This window comes from Acomys minous (genome assembly GCF_964271855.1).
Source record: "Acomys minous genome assembly, chromosome: 7".
Taxonomy (NCBI): domain Eukaryota; kingdom Metazoa; phylum Chordata; class Mammalia; order Rodentia; family Muridae; genus Acomys; species Acomys minous.
Genome location: NC_140488.1, coordinates 92,275,379 through 92,294,526, shown reverse-complemented (window position 1 = coordinate 92,294,526; position 19,148 = coordinate 92,275,379). Strand labels below are relative to the sequence as shown.

The following is a 19,148-nucleotide window of genomic DNA, read 5'->3' as shown; positions in this document are numbered from 1 at the left end:
TAATATCCAGACTACACCGAGAACTCAAAAACAAAAACAAAAACAAAACAAAAAATTAAAACAGCAACTGACCCATTCAAAAAGTGAGCCAAGACCTGAATAAAAGTTCTCAAAATAAAGGAAAAATTTGTAGCCCAGGTTGGCCTCAGCCTCCTGGTCCTCCTGCCTCCGCATCCTTCAGCTAATCTTAACAGTATGCACCACCACAGCAACTTTATTCATAATAGCCAGAACATAGAAACAACCTAGATGTCCCTCAACTGAAGAATGGATAAAGAAACTGTGGTACATCTACACAAGGGAATACTACTCGGCTGTACCAATTGAGGGCCTCCCATTCTCAGGGAAGAATGGTGATGGGGTGGGAGGAGGGATAGACTGAAATGAGAGGACGGAGGGGCTTGGATTGGAATGTAAAGTGATTAAATAAATAAATGAGGGCATAATCATGCAGTTCGCAGGCAAATGGGTAGAACTAGAAAAATTCATCCTGAGTGAGGTAAAGAAGACCCAGAAAGACACACATGATATATACTCACTTATAAGTAGATCTTAGCCATAAAGTACAAGAGAACCATACTATAATCCACAGATTCAAAGAGGGTCAAAGAGAAGATGCTTGAATCTCACTCAAAAGGAGAAATAATACAGACATCTGAAGTAGGTGGAGGAAGGGAACTGTGTGGGAGAGGGGTTGGGAAGGGAAACAGGTGGGGACCACGGGTAGGGAAAGGGGAAGAACTGGAAGAGAGAACAAAAACCGGTGGGAGGCGTCTCTGGAACTGGGGAGACACCAGGGAGTCTATGGGGATGACCCTTGCTAAGACTCCTAGCAGCAGCAGATATAAAACCTGAAGTTGCCACTTCCTGTAGACAGGTGGGACTTTCAGTAGTGGGAGGGGGACAGCAGCCCACCTATAAAATGTTCAGCACAAAATTTGTCCTGCCTACAAGAAGTGTAGGGGCAAAGATTGAGGTAACGGTCAACCAATGACTGGGTCAACTTGAGACCCTCCCTATGGGAGAGAGCCAACCCCTGTCACTATTAGCAGGGTCTCTGCTGTACCTTTAGACAGAAGCCTAGCATACCTGTCTTCTGAGAGACTTCATACAGCAGCTGATGGAAATAGATGCAGAGACCCACAGCCAAACAATAGGCAGAGCTGTGGGAGTCTTGTGGAAGAGTTGGGGGAACAAGTCAGGGAGCTTGAGGGATTAAGGACAGGACAAGAAAGATCTAGAGAGTAAACTAACCTAGGCTCATGGGGGCTCAGAGAGACTGAACCACCAATCAAAGACCATGAATGAGCTGGACTTAGGCCCCCTACACATATGTAGCAGATGTGCAGCTTGCTCTTCCTGTGGCTCCCTTAAAAATTGGAGTAGGGGCTGTTTTTGACAGCCTCTGTTGCCTGTTTCTGACGCCTCCCTACGGATCCATTCAGAATAATTATAAAATGGAAACAACTGAAATGCCTTCCAAGTGATGAACAGTTAATGAAAATATGAGCACACATACACTTAGGAATTACTAGTCACTTGAAAAAAGGAAATCATGAACTTTGAAGATAAATGAATGGAACTAGAAAAAAAGCATGTTGAGTGGGGTAGCACAGACACAGAAAGACAAACATATGCATGTTTTTTGCTAGGCCCACAGATATACTTCTCACTCCTCATCAAGAACACTTTTGATTGCAACAGACTAAAATCAGTACAGAAAAGCACAACACAAAAACGCAGAGTTGAGGAATGTAGTCACAATACACACACACATAAAACAAGACTCCTAAACCTAAGTCTCAGTCAATATTATAAAAGACGGGGTAGGAAGAATGTAAATGGCAGAGGAACAAGGAATTTGCAGTGGGACTGTCTATTAGTGAGGTCAGAAGATATACCTCCAAAATCTTACCAACATAACTGCCCAAAAAGGAGCTGAAGAAGGAAAACAGACATCCACAAGTGGGTAGGAGGAAACCCAGGAGGTCTCAGTCTTTCACATTCAACTATGGAATGCTGAGACTTGGAAAAATTGTCTTCCTTGGGGAAAAGCACACCTATTCATTATCCAATACCAAATGGTAAGCCCTGAAAGCATACATACAAGTAACAGCATACAGACTGAGCAGGTTATACTTATGTATTTAGGAACACACACACACACAAACGCATGCATGAATGCACACATGTGCACACACACACATGCACGCACAAGCACACACACACGTGTGTGTATAGTAACAATGAAAAAAGAGGCCAAGAATTTGAAAAGAACAGAGGAGGGCAATATGGGAGAGTTTGAAGAGAAGAAAGAGATTGTACTTTTAAAAGAAACCCACATTCTACAGTGGGGGAGCCTGATAAACAGTTACATGTTATGTTTGAAAAATTCTATTCAAATACAAATAAAGAACAGAAGAAACAGGCTGCATTTTATGCTGTTTTGGAGAGACTATTAGGGAATAATGCCTTCAACTTATGAAAAAACTCAAAAAATCCTACGAAAATTCAAACTCCACAATCTTCCATTTAGCTCTGTGGCCAGGCTTCAATTTCAAGAGTTGAGTATTAGCAGTTGTCTACTCTAAGCACAGAAGCTCTGCATGCTCTAAGAGTAACAGTGGTAATTTTAAACTAAAATCACATTTCCTTGTAAGCTATGATCAATAGAGTTAATGCTTAGGAAAAAGGAAAAATGTATAGCTATATTAGCAGTTAGAACTTTGTAAAAGGAATTTCAGGCTCTTGATAATAGAATTCAATGTAGCTGAATATTGGGAAATATATACATATGTTTGTGTATAAGCCTATCATGACCTATTTACTAAAGAACATGAAACGTTATATTCACATGGCAATGCTCAATAAAATACTCATTAATAAAATGTAGCCTAAGTTTAATATTTTACACAGCTCAAAATGCTAGCAACAGCATCAGGGGTGGCTTTAATATTCAAATTTCTAAACATTTCTACATGCACTTCATCATTTCTCCTCCAAAATATAATAAAATAATTTATGAATTTATTACTATCTCACCTTGAATATTGTGAAATGGTATCTCTCTTATATAACACAGAAAACACCTTGGACGCAGTCTCTAGAACCCATAGGTTCTGAGTGTGGTTTCATAGCCCGTTTTGTAACAATTTTCTCACTACAACTAATAACTGGTCAATAAAAAATACATACCACATTTATTATTCTTCCATATAATATGTCGATGAGTTTCATAATTTGTATTCAACCAACTAAGTAGAATCCTTTCAGAATTAGAATATATGTTGCTGGATGCAAAACAAGGATTGATTTTTGGTGTAGTCTCCACACGAATGTTTGGCATAGAACTATAGGAATGTGGTGTCACCCGAGACAGAACCATAACCTGGAATTTTGAAGAAAAAAAAAGTTAATAGAGTCAGATAGAAAATAAGTTCACATTTGAAAAGTTAATTATTTCAGGTATATAAGTAAGGGACAAAAGAGTATTTTCTGGTTAAATGTACCCTTACGGGAATAATGGAATAGATGAGAGATGGTCATATTCAATCTTCATCTTTTTGTGTGCGTATCATTTAGATTATTGGGTTGCTGACTATGCAATTTATAATAAGAGTCTTCATAATTAAAAAAAGACTATACATGACAATAGATTTATTAGAATTCCAATACATTAAAACACATGAATTAGTGTGATTCTTATTTTTACAGTTCACAAAATTTAAAATTTTGAATATCAAGAATTTTACCCATCTGTATTAGTTACTTTCCTTACTGCTATATCTGAAAAGAGCAATTTAAGGAGAAATGGCTTAATATTGGTTCACAATTTTATAGTGAAGGAGTCACTGTACCCAAAACAAGAGATACATCCACACTGCAACCACAGTTAGGAAGCAGACACAGATACATGCTGGTACTCAAATTGCTTTCTATTTTATTCCATTTTGGACCCTAACCTACAGAATGGTATTGCCTATATTTAGAGGGAACTTCCCAGCTTAATTTGCTGAGTTTAAACATTCCTTCACAGATCCAGTTAGAGATTTTTCTTCTAGATGCTATTAATTTGACATTCAATATTAACCATTATACCACTCAAAATAAATTTTGATATGAAACTTAATAAGCATATTTTGTTGGTTAGTTGGTGACAGAGTCTCATGTATCTCAAGTTGGCTTCTAATCCGCTATGTAGACAATGCTGGCCTTTGGACTTCAAATTTTTCTGCCTCTCTTTCCTACATAGGGAATATAGGTGTATGCCACTATGCCTGTGATATGTGTATTTAAGGAAATAAGTAGTCCAAAAATTTCAACTTCAATGTATTTTTATCTCATGCTGTTAAGTTTGGTATAGACCATCACAGCCTCATTCACAACATGCACGCAATATCTGATCTGCAGGGAAATATGGCCTAGAGCTGCTTAGAGTTTCACTTCATTAGCTATTGAAATAGATTCTAGATGACAGCAACAATTTGAGTTTTATTAGTTTATCATTATCAAGCTAGGTAAGCAGATACTCAATTACAGAACAATCGATATTGTAAAACAGTCCTAATGAATGAGTCAGCTCAGCTGCTTACATCATATACATAATCCTATCTCAGTTCACTGAGATATCCTGGTACTTTCATAGGTAGTTCTCTAATGTCTTCAACATGACGAATACAACTTGAGCAACAAATGCTCTAGAGATATGCCTGTCCTGTTCACATCCACCCAGCACTCACCTTAGGTAACATGGCGACTTACTGTATTAAAATACAGATTAAAAGCAAGGAACTTGTATTAACAAGTCATCTATCTATAACTTAACTATGTGGAAATTTTTTCACAAAAATAAAATAAAAAAGGATAACTGAGACTATAATAATACATGGCTCAAATATATAAATCTTGGTTACATAAACACGATGAGCTATAATCCTTAGCATCTCAAAGTCCATAAGTTAACTTACTTCCTCTAAATGTTCATGCACCTTACCTCAGAATCTGCCTAGTTTTATTTTGACAGAAAACAGTTCAGTAAACATGGATTAAACCACAAAAGTATGATATGAAAATAAACTGCTATAGTAAGCTCCATTGTAATAGCTATATACCAAGATAATGAAGGAAAACAAAATCTAAAAAATGAATTTCAGTGGAATAGAAACAGCACTGAAAAAAGGAGTAGGTCCTGCAACTACAATTCTGGACAATGCCTGCACATATGGTTCTTCACTTAAATGTAGTATAAAAAAAAACCTCCTGACTATATTATTTTATTATATTAAAAGATTATAGTAATATTAAATAAAAATTATATTATTAGTATTATTATATTGAAGGTTGATATTAACTCATTTTAGAAAAAACATTTAATTGGAAAGGCTGACCCATAGGTGAAAGCCAATACTAAGGAAAGAAGACATCAACAGCTCTGGATCATTCAATTCCCAACATTTCCATTCAGAAGGAAAACATAATTTATTTTAACCACTGCATCTTAAACTCCTGTATAACACCATTTCCTAAAATATCACACTATCCATGTGAATGAACAACAACAGTAACAACAAAATCACAGCAAATAAGTGTAGAAGTATTACCTTGTATATCTGCAGAAATACATCTGTCCATGCCCGCTTACTCCAGGCTTCAAAATTATTCATATCTATATTAACAGAACAATTTCTCTTAAGTGTACAGAGAGCCGTGTTTTTAGTGGATGTCTTTAAGAAATGAAATACAACAGCATGAATAAAAATGCAAAGCCAGTATTAGTGTCAAATTTTAACTATGATATAGGATTTTCTCTTTTCATAAATATTCAGGTGTTCATTTTATACATTCATCAATATGTTTACTCCTGTGAAAAGACTGAAGCTACCCACACAGATAATTTCTAGGGATAAAAGTACCACTTACATGACATACTTATTCATTTCACACATATATCAATGCCTTCTCTAGTAGAAGGAATGGAAAAGGAAAGCAAAGTACCTGAATTCTGAGTCAAGAAAAAGCTACATCCTTTGGAATTACCCACAAGAACTCAGCATAAGGCCACAATATAGGCCTCACTCTTTTGGACATATCAAACAGTAAATAAGTGACTTCTACAAATAAAATTAATTTACCTAAAAAATAATTCTTCTCCTCAAGAGGGTTTTTAAAAATATACTCTATACTTGGAGAAAAAAATATGAATTTATTGCTTAATTTCTCTATTTTCTCCAAATATTACAAAACAAGAAGTATCAAGTCTTTGTAAAGTTAAAATTTTTTCTAAAAGACAAACATCCTTAAATTTTACATTTAAGGAAAACTTAACTATGTGTATGTGTGGTGCGCGCGCGCGCGCGCGCGTGTGTGTGTGTGTGTATAAAATTACATAAGTGTGTGGACTTATCCTTTGTAAATCTTCAGTGGGTACTGAATAAGCATGAGGAATCAAGTGTGAATTCCCAGCACCTATGTAAATGTGGGGTAAGAGTAGTGGCCTATAGACAAGACGGATTCCGTAAAGCAAAAGGATAAGGTAGACTGGGCAAATCAGCTATTTCTAGGTTCAATTGGGAGAGCCAGACTTAAACTAAGAGAGTGCAAGGAAAATACTTCACATCAACCTCTGGCTTCCAGATGCATGAGCACAGGTGAGTTTTCACACACACACACACACACACACACACACACACACACACACTTGCACCCATACACATGTAAACAGGTATACACACATGCATACATATCACACACTAAAGCCTGTAAGCAAAGAGAAAAGAAAAAATCCATTGATTCATTTTTGCACAAGAATCTCAGAAAAAAATTACTAAAGCTCTCACTTTTATACACATACAGACACACACAAACACACTCACACACACATACACACACACACACACTCACAAACACATTAGCTCTTAAGAGAGGCTTAAGCTTTAGGATATTTCAGATACAAAGTCACAAAGTCTAAATTTTACTCATTTTAAAAAGACCATATATTAGTAAATTTAATGACTATATAGACTATATCTAGAAATTATCTTACTGTAATTTCAAGCCACTTCATATAATCTTTTGGTTCAAGCAAAAATTCTGGCAATACATGAGAAATGCATCCACCTTGAGAACTAAAAGAAAACCCCAAATTATAGAATTATAAACATATTATGAAACTTTCAGTTAAATTATTTCAATAGTATCATATTACTCATGTTATTTGTATAATTATTTTAAAATATCCTCTCAATAAATTATACATACTACTTTTATAAAATTTGATAAATGAGATAGAACTTATTCAATGTTTATAAGCACACTTATCTATGTTTATATATTAACTGAATATATAGTATCCTATGATTTGGGTCTCTTCAGTCAAGCCAATATTTTATTATTGTCATAACAATTAGAAATCCAAAAACACCTATAAAGTGCTTACGTACAAAAAACATCTATGAGATCATTTGTCATCTAATACCAAATGAATGACTACTATCTGATATGCCTAAAATTGTAAAATAAGCTATTAATTAATTAATTTTTCCAAATGGCATATTGAAAACTGTAGAATAGTTTTTTGTGTAAACTTATAATATATATGAAACACTATATATGATGAATTTTTAAGTTATGCATATATACATGTACACATATATAATATATAGCCACATTCAAATGTCTGTACAAGCATTATTTCATCACTGTCAAATTCCAAAAGTAATTTAATCTGCCTTCCTTCATATAAATGCCTATCAGCATTAGAACCACCAGCAAAAATCAAGCACATTATGTTGAAAGATGTTTTCTAGTAGAGATCTGAGTATGTGAATTTAACTCATTTAGTAAACATAGAGCAGCATTAAGCAGTACAGTATTAACAAAGAACTCTGCACCTAATGCTCAATGCAGAATACACTTTCAGCAATTTAGTCCTGTGGTTAGAGAAAAATGAGGAAAAGAATCAGAAAAAAAGATGGCACTGAAAATAAAACCTAGACACTCTTACTAATGAATAATAACAGAAATGTGAGGAAGGGAACTTGTACAAATGAAGTGGTGTGCACAGTTCTAGAGTTCTTCAATTCTATATGATTCTGGACTAGTTTACACTAATACAAAAGGCAAAAATACAACATCCATTCTTTGATTTTTTTTTAACCAATTCTTTCCCTATGTATATGACATCTACAAATACAAACTGCTATCATATTTAAATTGCTATAGTGTTACAAAAAGTCATTTTTCTTTATAACATTGTTCATTAGCCGGAATGGCCAACATAAATCCTAAATAAGAATTGCAGTACATATACTCCTATTAAATTGAAATCTTCTGAAATAGTTTTAAAACAAAAGATAATTTAGAGGCATATGCAGAAACTAGAACACTTCCTTGTGGCTAAAGCAATACAATGTGTCCAATGCAACTTATCATCTGTAATCACACTTATCTATGTTTATATGTTGACTGAATATATAGTGTCCGATGATTTGGGTCTTTTCAATCAAGATGATATTTTATTACTGTCATAACGATTAGAATTTAAAATATAACAAAGGCTACTCACAGACTAATGAAATGAGGGACCAATTAAATGAGAGCTTTTTTCAAGAATGAAAATAACATGATATTCATGAGTAACCTATTTTCCAGCAGAATAATAGAGTTGTATAAAAGCTGTGGATGCTTACTATATTTGTTGACCCTGCTATCCACTTTTGTTTTCCATTTTGAATAATTTTTTAGTCCTACCTTTATGACTACATAGATAGTTATTATGTTTTGTCTCACCAATAGATTTTCTGTCTACTTTGTCTTTTTGTTTGTTTGTTTTTATTGTTTTTGTTTTTCAAGACAGGGTTCCTCTATGTTATCTTGGCTGTCCTGGACTTGCTTTGTAGACCAGGCTGGCCTTGAACTCACAATGGTCCCCCTGCCTTTGCCTCCCAAATGCTGGGATTAAAGGCATCCGCCACCATGCCTGGCTACTTTGTCTTATGGAGAATTGCCTTTAATGGCACATTTGGTTACACTTACACACACGCTTGCTGTTTGAGTAGTCTAAGCTCACAATGAATATTTCAAAAATAAGAATAAAGATGATGATTTATCAATTCTAAATGTAATCTTCAAATGGTGAGATCTTTAGAATTTTAATTTAATCTGTAAATATGACTCATGTAACCACTAAATAGGTATCTTACCAATGCAAAATTCACTAGTCACTGAGTTATCGATTTAAGAGGGAAAGTAAATGATATATACATTTACAATAACATTTTGAATTTTAATATATTCATTTCCTTGATAAGACATATGCACATATCCTGGATTAATGGCCCAATGTTATTAACAATGCTGCCACTTTCTAAAGGCTAAGTAATTTTTATCACAGTCAACTTATCCTGACGGGCATGTATGTGCTGATAAAGAGCAAATAAATCTGAATGGCTTGGCTTTAATGCCAAAATCACTCTTCCATACCTGCAATGCTCACATCATAAAATGTCAAAACAAAAATAACCCATGTTAATGTCAACACTGCTTGGAAATAGGTAAACAATATTCACAAGTGCCACAGAGCTAAGTATTTAAATCTTCTCTTGTACCAAGTGAATATTTCATTAAGTAACATAAATGTCATTTATAAACAAACATATCTGAAATATATCTTATTTGGTGAAACCACCTTATTAAATTAGTCCTTTGAAGATTAAAAGTATAAAAAGTATAGTACTGTTAAATGATTTACATTATTATATTTTTGCTCTTTTTTATAACTTATGTGATTTTCCCATTCTCTCTCCTTGACTTCATCTAGAGCAGCAGTTGCAAGCTGAGGGCTAGGACCACTGCTAATGAAACATATCTTCACTGTTAGTAAATGGCATCCAAAAAGGTTTGGAGATATTTATGTTATCTGGTGTATACTTCTCTGAAATATACATTATGTGTATAACAAGATATTTTTAAGTACAAACCAGTTACTTCCTTCAATATATCCATTCAGTCACATGTCTATCCATTTATCTATTCCAGTAAGCCATGGCTACATGTTTAATCTACTATGTCTTAGTTCTTACGTGATAAAGTCTAGAAGCGAGGCGTGTTGTGAATAAAGCTGTATCACCCTTTCAGTGTTATCCACAGGTAAGGACTGGTTTGAGTTAATTCCTGGTGGCAGTCTTCCACTCAAGTGCAGTATCACATCATAAATTGTTTTATTATATTTGGAAAAATCATACTGTCTGCAAAATTTCTTCTGTGGTGAGGAAGGTGAATAGAATTGTATTTTCTGCACATCCCTATGGGAAAAAAAGGAACAAATGAACAACAGTCTCAAAATGTTACTTTATGAAAAATCATGATCAAGAACTAAAGCAAATAATACTAAGGTACACAGCAATAAATTCTAAAACACAATTCATAAGGTTGCTATTTGCAAGCACAAATTAAATTTTTAAATATTACTAAAGATTTTATAGTATCTCCTTTACAGATATATCACTAATGCTGCAATTGAGGGGCTCAAGGAGTGGACTGAGAATTGACTGAATTTGAGAAAAGACAAGAAGACTTGATTCCTGGTCTCCTCATCTCTTCACTCTATGTTAATACAGCAAGTAACTTAAACTGACTGGACACAATCCTATATTCTATATTTAAATACAATTTCTATAGTTTCCAATATAAAATAAATTCACATACTTTCTTTGGCTTTTTTCCCCCTTTTTTTCTTGTTTAATATAACCAGGATTGTTTCGGCTTTTTTCCTTTTCTAAACCAATCTTTACTTTATTGTTACAATTTCCTTTAAATTTATTAAATTTAATATCATACTATACTCCATATTGCTTGCTAATTTATTTTTATGTGATTTTGAGAAAACAGTCATCCTTGATTTTTCTATCTGTTTTGGTTTGAACTTCTTGCTCTTACATTTGTTTGCCTTCTCTCTGAACACTATTATGAACTGAGCTCTGAAAAGAATACTCACCACTGAAAAAGATCAATAAAAATAAAAGAGTTATACTTTCCAGAATTATACAAAGTGAACTATTGAAATGTAAGAAATACAAAAAGGCAAAAGAAAAGTATACTTCCAAAACATCCAAAGAATTTAATATCCCATTTTAAAAATGATGAAATACTTTAAAGAAATTTTTTTTGTTTCTTGTTTTTTTTTTCCTTTTTTTATTAATTTATACTTGTTACATCTCAATGGTTATCCCATCCCTTTTTTCCTCCCATTCTTCCCTCCCTCCCATTTTCCCCTTACTCCCCTCCCCTATGACTGTTCCTGAGGGGGATTACCTCCCTCTGTATATGCTCATAGGGTATCAAGTCTCTTCTTGGTAACCTGCTGTCCTTCCTCTGAGTGCCACCAAGTCTCCCCCTCCAGGGGACATGGTCAAAGGTGAGGCACCAGAGTTCGTGTGAAAGTCAGACTGCACTCTCCACTCTACTGTGGAGAATATTCTGACCATTGGCTAGATCTGGGTAGGGGTTTAAAGTTTTATGGCCTGCATTGTCCTTGGCTGGTGCCTTAGTTTGAGCGGGACCCCTGGGCCCAAATCTGCCTATCATAATGTTCTACTTGTAGGTTTCTAGGACCCTCTGGATCCTTCTACTTTGCCATTCTCCCATGCTTCTCTCATCTAGATTCCCAATAGAATGTTCCTCCCCTCTGTCTCAGTTTCCTGGTAAGTGAAGACTTTCATGGGACATGCCCCTTGGGCTAATATGCAGATATAAGTGAGTATATACCATTTGAGTCTTTCTGCTTCTGGGTTAACTCACTCATTATGATCATTTCTAGCTCAATCCATTTATCCACAAATGAATGATGAGGAAAAGGTTACAAACAGCTATACACACACACACACACACACACACACACACACACACACACACACACACAAAACCTATATATTCAGACATGAAGAGGGATTAAATTGTACTGCTTGAAAGAATCAGCATGCAACAGGATATCATTATCATCTAGTGAAAGGAAATAAACTAGATTTAGAAATATAAATCACATGTTTCCTATCATAAAGAGAATCTATATTTTTAAAAGACATAAAAGTAAAGGAGGCCAAAATGATGGGTACAAAAACATCATGGGGAAGCGTATATGAACAAAGTACAATATATACATGCAAAGGTTGCAACAAAACTCATTATTTTATAAAATTAATATTCAGTAACAAAGTTAATTTAAAGCAAAATAATTATGTTGAAGAAATATATATGAATCACAGAATTTATATTTGCATCATCTTAGTCTCAATAGTCCCTAATGACCATCAGTTTAAAGTAAATCAATTAACAGTCTGTTTCACTTTAAAACGATCCAAATAAATACACTATACTTTAGAAAAATTAAAAAACATGCAAATGTCACCTTCTTACTGTCTCAGGAATAGAAAGAGAATGGGGCCCTTCAGGCCAGCCAAAGAGACTGAACCATGTCTGAGCTGCATTCACAACCTTCTCGAAATAGTCAAAAGCCTTTGATCCTTCTTCCGGTGCAAAGAACTGTTGATTCTTCTCTTCATTTTCCAGCAATCCAAAACGTACTCTATCTGCAATACTGTCATCTGAGTCCAAGCGATCACGTGCAATTTCCATCCCTAAAGTCCACATTTGTTATATAAGGTTATTATTTGACCACAAAGTATTCTACTAGTTAGCTCTACTTCTAATAGGCAAATAAAAACCTCTTCAACACAGTATTGTTTGGTGTTTTTTTGTTTTGTTTTGTTTTACTTTGTTTTGTTTTGTTTTTGAGACAGTTTCTCTGCCTTCCCACATCCACCTTCAACCAAGTATTCTATACTTTCTAATAAATGTGGGTGTATCTACTGTATTTTAAAACAAAAAATAGTATAGTCATTTCCAAATACTCAAAATAGTTTAAAGTATATTTATTCAATACAGAACAAAATGACATTTTATAATGTCAGGGATTGGTTCACAAATACTCTTCAAAATATAACTGTTTACTTTTGTTTACATAAGAAAAGCTTATTAATACTTCTTTACCATTGCTTATTATAAAATTAAACTTCAGCTGAGAGAATTACAGAAACAAAATGTCAACTACATATGCAAAATGTCTTTCTCTCTGAGCAATGCACTTAAATATAATAAAATGGTTTTATATTGTGGAAATTTTAAATGGTATAACTTATGTGTCATATTTTGTCAAAAGACTTTTCATATGAATCACAAAAACATACATATTCACACTATTGAAAGCTTATTTGCTCAACTGATTAATGAATTTTAATCAATTGAGCCAATAAGCTTTCAATAGTGTGAATATGCAGAGGGGAGGACATCCTATTGGGACTCTAGATGAGAGAAGCATGGGAGAATAGCAAAGTAGAAGGATCCAGAGGGTCCTAGAAACCTACAAGTAGAACATTATGATAGGCAGATTTGGGCCCAGGGGTCCTGCTCAAACTAAGGCACCAGCCAAGGACAATACAGGTGGTAAACTTTAAACCCCTACCCAGATCTAGCCAATGGGCAGAACATTCTCCACAGTTGAGTGGAGAGTGGGATATGACTTTCTCACGAACTCTGGTGCTTCACATTTGACCATGTCCCCTGGAGGGGGAGACTTGGTGGCACTCAGAGGAAGGACAGCAGGTTACCAAGAAGAGACTTGATACCCTATGAGCATATACAGGGGGAGGTAATCCCCCTCAGGAACAGTCATAGGGGAGGGGAGTAAGGGGAAAGTGGGAGGGAGGGAGGAATGGGAGGACACAAGGGATGGGATAACAATTGAGATGTAATATGAATAAATTAATAAAACATTTTTTAAAGGAAAAAAAGAATACTGTAAAATAAGTCAGACATGGTGGTACAAGCACTTGGGAGGCAGAGGCAGGTGGATCGCTGTGAGTTCAAGGCCAGCCTTGTCTATAAAGTGAATCCAGGACAGCCAAGGCTAAACTGAGAGACCCTGTCTCAAAAAGTGAAAAACATAAAAATAAAAAAGAACACTGTAAAAGTAGATAACGCCTATTGCTAATCACTGAAAAGCATACCGAGAAGAGATAACCCACTATGACTGTGGTAAACCCATGGGATTTTAAAAATAAATGTATTGCTTGAAATACCTCTTCTGATATTAGTAAGATTATATCATGGACTAGTTTTAATAAGTGCATTATATATTTTCACATACCAACAAATAGGTTCCCACATGTAAGTTCAGCATCAGTAATTTTGGAAGCCAGAGACCCCCTTTTCCCTGCATGTGCAGATAGTGGTTTGGAGTCCCTGCGTGGAATCACAGGAACCAAAAAACTGCCTCTAGGCTTTGTAATATTTCCTCCTTTATCTACAATAACAAATTAGAGCATAGTTAGCCATGAAATGTTAGTGAAATTTTATTGAAGTTCACATTATTGAACTTGTATTTCAGAATCAATATATAATAGTAAAGAAGCCTAAGTATCAATTACATCATCATATTGAGTTGACATAATTAAAATAGCATAAACAGTGGTATGGTTTTCTAGACTGAATGGAATTTATTTGATAAAATAATTGTCATATTATTAGAAAAATGAACAATATTAACTTTACCTAAAATATATAATACATATTAAAGATTGCTATATCAAATAATTGGAATTATTACATTAAAGTCATAAAAGGGTCTCTGACAAAAATACTTTTTCCTAGTTGATCCTCAAAAATGAAATAACTTCTTGTTTGTGAGCTGATACCATTTTAGAGATTTTAATCCTATTGCAGTTAGAACTGCTATTTACTTTAGAGTTATCAAATGACATATATTTAACTTACTTTAAATAAATACATATATTGCAAATAATATATATTCATAGTCTGTCAGAAAAGCAAACCTATAAAGTTCAAATTTGTAGTCATACATTTGGTAGGACTACTCTTTAGCATCTAAATAAATTCAGGGTATATTTTATTCAAAGTCTCTGGAAAATTTTTTTTATCAAAACATAGGAAATCAGAGGTTTTAAGGTCACTGTACAGATTAATTTTAATTTCTTCCTAATATTTTTAGAGCAAAAGCATCCATAATTTGTAATAGCAATTTTACCTAATATGTCTCAGGGGACTCTCTTGCAACCCTGTAATGCCAATTGGACTAACCTTTAAATTTCTTTAAAACTAAATTTTGTGATTGTTAGATATACTCCTTGACATATAATCAATTTTTAATAGTAATAAACAGATAAAATTGCTTTCTTACTGTTTTGCTATTCAAGTGACTCATTTTATGATTTAGGTGAGATAGGAAATATACCATTTTCAATCTATCATATATTATGTGAGACATTCTGGATAGAAGAGTGAAAAGGGAAATCGGTTCCATCCTCAAGGACCTTAGAAATGTCACAAAAAATGCAGATGTGAAGCTTAAGAACTTACAATGAAATATGGAGTATGGCAGGAGAACGACAGTTATGAGAGTGCAGAAAATGAATGAAAATCCCATGCACATAAAAGCAAGGCTCTTCCTTGGTATATAGCTATATAGTGTCTAATGGAGACAATTTTACAATCAACAAAAAGATTATTTAAAAAAGCGTACAGAGAGTAAAAGAACTCATAGAAGCATATTATGACTTAACCATAGAAGACAAAATGCCCAAAATAAAAACAAAGCCATTTCCTGAACTATGATATTAGAAACCTTGTTGTTGCTTTTTTATTATTCTAAATATATTATTAGCTAATAGGTTTCATTTATAAGATTGTATAATGTAGTGAAAGTATTTTTTATCTTATTTGCTCCCACTATCCTCTCCTGCCCCCTCTTTTGTTGATCCCCTTCTTCATCTCAGCTAGCCCCCTTTCTCCTGTAATGTTTTTGGTTTTTGTTTGTTTGGGAAATTTTGCCCACTTGATTTAATTAGAGTTGTTTGCAAGACTGTGTGTCCCTCCTCCAACAATCACTAACAACTGATAGTTCCGCAGGGAGGAATTTGGCCTCCTTAGCAGCCATCAGAAATTTTAACAACCATTGAGATAGCCTTGAATTTGCTACCTTATTGCTTTAGTCTCCTAGTGCTGGGATTATGATTAAGTAGAACTATGGAAAGATTTATTTCTTTGTGCAGGAGAGTGTCTGGGAATCTGTATATGGGTGCCTGGAGAAAACTGAAGATAATATTGGAACTGCTTGAACTATATTTTTAGAAAGTTATGAGCCACCAAAAGAACTTGATGAAGAACTCTGCTAAGTTATATCTCTAGACCCACTGTATAAAGTTTGTATGCATGTATATTAAGAGGAAATTTCAGTTTATAAATATCACTGTTATGATAGTATACAGCACAGTTTTTGAATGGGATATAGCATTGCAAGAGAAAACCTTAGCTTCATGAAAACACCATATGAAATATGTGGCAACAGTCAGTAAAGAAGTAAAGGAATTTGAAAGACATTTTGAAGTATGAGTTATAAGAAAATGGTCTTTTGATTTACTCATGGAATGAAAAATACATACATCAGAGGAAGATTTCATTAAATGTGTTTGAGGGAACATTTAGAGAGATTAAAGCAGACTCTGAAAAATGGTATGTGGTATCCCTAGGAAAGTTTGAAAATGGAAAGTGACATGCTAAATAATCAAGTCTTAGCTGTGTTCAGTGGTGAAGTATTGTTTCCTGCTGACCTCTGAGATTTCATTGTTAGATGGAGGAAAAGTAATTTAACCACTCAGTGCTCTTTGTAACTTTTCTTCGTACCTCTGGAAAACTAAGTGTTTTGTTGGACTGGTAAATTTAGAAAGAATAATTGGGAAATGAGTGTCCTGAACTGCCCATTTTCTTTGGAATTTTCCTGAGAAAATATAACCTCCTTTCTCTTTCCTGAGCTCTTCCTGAAAATTGACATAAGAAGGCAAAATTTGCCTAGAAAGTGCACCACAGGTTACACAGTACAGTATGGACCGTGGGTAGTAGGAAGTAAGTAAACAACTTAAGCCTGAAGAGAATACTGGCTTCTAGTCATGTGATTGAAATAAAAGGAGAAAGTATAGAATCTGATGCATGTTTGATGTGGGACTTTACTGTGGTGTTATTGTGTGATGGTCTGTTTGTTGATGTTTGTTTTTCTGAGGAATAAAGAATCTACTCTCTGAAGAGACAGAACAGGACCAAGTATCTTTTGTAAGCTTGATTGATGGCTGAAGAGGCAAGTGAATAATACAACTGATTAAAATAGGGGGAAAGGCTAGCATAGAACTAAAATGTATGGACCAGACAGTGCACAGTGAGACCCCTGTCCCTCCTATCACACGACTAAGCATTTGCAATATTGCTTTCTATACAAACAATCCTGTTTAACATTATCATTTGAAAAGGTTGACATAAATTTCTTCATAATTCCTATAAAATCACTGCAAAGATCCATAAAACCTAATCCCCTATTCATGCATTTTCAGATACCCTGTTAAATTTATGAAACAAAACACATTGTCAGATTCTATTACTAATAACAAACATAGCTCTGGGCAACAATAATGTTTAATAAACATGTGTTATTTCCAGGTGCTGACTATCAAACACAGCACTTTGAACATGTTAGACAAGTGTTCTATCATTAAGCAGCATGCCATGTTGTTTATTTTAAATTCAGTATATTTTTAGATGTTAGATTTAATTAGTAGGAACCTTCACAGAGAGAGAATGGAATCAGCCAAAAGCAACTTACCGTTCTTTAAAGTAACTTTCTGCGTGTCCAGATGAACTGCCAAATATAGATAAATAGTAAGAAGGCAATTTTCTGCTGTCGCAGTAACTGGAAGCAAAAACCTAAAAATGAAAATAGTTTCATCAATAAAATAGGTTAACATGTAGTAAAGGAAATGAAATAAGTATTTTTATTCTAAGTGCCTTCAATGCATAAAACTCAAATTATTAATAATTTGTTCTTTCCTTATATCATGTTTTTGGTAACCACTAAGAATATCCTAAAAGCTTGTAAATTTAAATTTTTTAATAGTGTATACATGCACTATAAAATATACTCCAGGAAAGAGATGGTTAACTCTGAGGGTACAAAACACAGATTCAAATTTCTACATCAACCAGTACAGAAGTTCTTAAATATAGAATTACCACAGGACATTACTAAACAACTCCATTATACTTCATAAAGCATTCTACATTAACACACCAACACAGATACTTCTACACCCATGTTTGCTGCTGTACTGTTCATGACAGCAAAGTTACTGAATGGAAAAAAACAGCATTTTTTTGTCTCTCAACTGTGCAATGTACATATGTGTGTTGGTGTGTGCTTATGTATATTTAAAAATAGGAAGCTGGGGAATGCAAGAAGACCAGTGGGGAAAAAAAGAAGATGGGTTAAAATAGTAAGGTATTAAGAATGAATGTGGCCAAAATACATGATATAACTAAAAGATACTATCTTTATAAACCTCAAAACTGTTTGTTTCTTTTGCTTTTGGTTTTGTGTTTTTTGCTTGTTTTTGTAACAAGGATTCTCTGTGTAGCCTTGGCTGTCCTGGACTCATTTTTTTAGACCAGACTGGTCATGCATACATAGTGGTCTGCCTGCCTCTGCCTCCTTGAGTGTTGCACCCGGCTTCAAAACTATTTATAACAAATATGAGCCAAAACAACAAATATAAGTCCACAGATTTTTGAATTTTAGAGTTAATTGGCACAGTTAACTTACTCACACTTATGTTCTAAATTAAAGAGCATAAAGATATCAACATTATAATCATAATCATCCTCATCACCATCATGGAAACAACATTGAGAGTTTTTGTTTTAACAATGATTATTATTATGGAAGGAAAAGAAATAGTGTAGCAAATGCTGTGAATGCTCTTTGTTTGTACTCTCATATATACACACACACAGAGAGAGAGAGAGAGAGACAGAGAGAGAGAGACAGAGAGAGAGAGAGAGAAGGGGGGGCGGAGAGAAATGCTGGACCAGTCCTTTGAAAATGCATTTGACTGTGAAAGCTACTACATTCAACATCACCAGTATAAGTGTATGTGTTATTCAGTACTCAAGTACTTACTTTCAATGAATGGGAAAAATTGATGACTGTGTTTACTCTATAAGATTTATTTCAGAAACAAATATCCCTGATTAAAGTC

The 19,148-nt window shown here is 34.3% G+C and overlaps 1 protein-coding gene across 5 annotated transcripts in view; it reads right to left on the bottom strand.

Annotated features, from left to right (window-relative positions):
* Nucleotides 1–19,148, bottom strand: part of CFAP47 (cilia and flagella associated protein 47) — a 225,637-nt gene that overhangs the window by 126,020 nt on the left and 80,469 nt on the right. For all 5 annotated transcript variants that reach the window (XR_014780587.1, XM_084788970.1, XM_084788971.1 and 2 more), the window contains 7 exons: nt 17,720–17,820; nt 14,201–14,356; nt 12,404–12,632; nt 10,080–10,301; nt 7,043–7,124; nt 5,601–5,723; nt 3,196–3,388 (listed from right to left, as the gene is read on the bottom strand). Coding sequence is in view for 4 of the 5 variants with exons in the window: in XM_084788970.1 (XP_084645096.1) it covers nt 3,196–3,388; nt 5,601–5,723; nt 7,043–7,124; nt 10,080–10,301; nt 12,404–12,632; nt 14,201–14,356; nt 17,720–17,820 (1,106 nt within the window). In the remaining variant the exon portion in view is untranslated. The remainder of the gene's footprint in view (nt 1–3,195; nt 3,389–5,600; nt 5,724–7,042; nt 7,125–10,079; nt 10,302–12,403; nt 12,633–14,200; nt 14,357–17,719; nt 17,821–19,148) is intronic.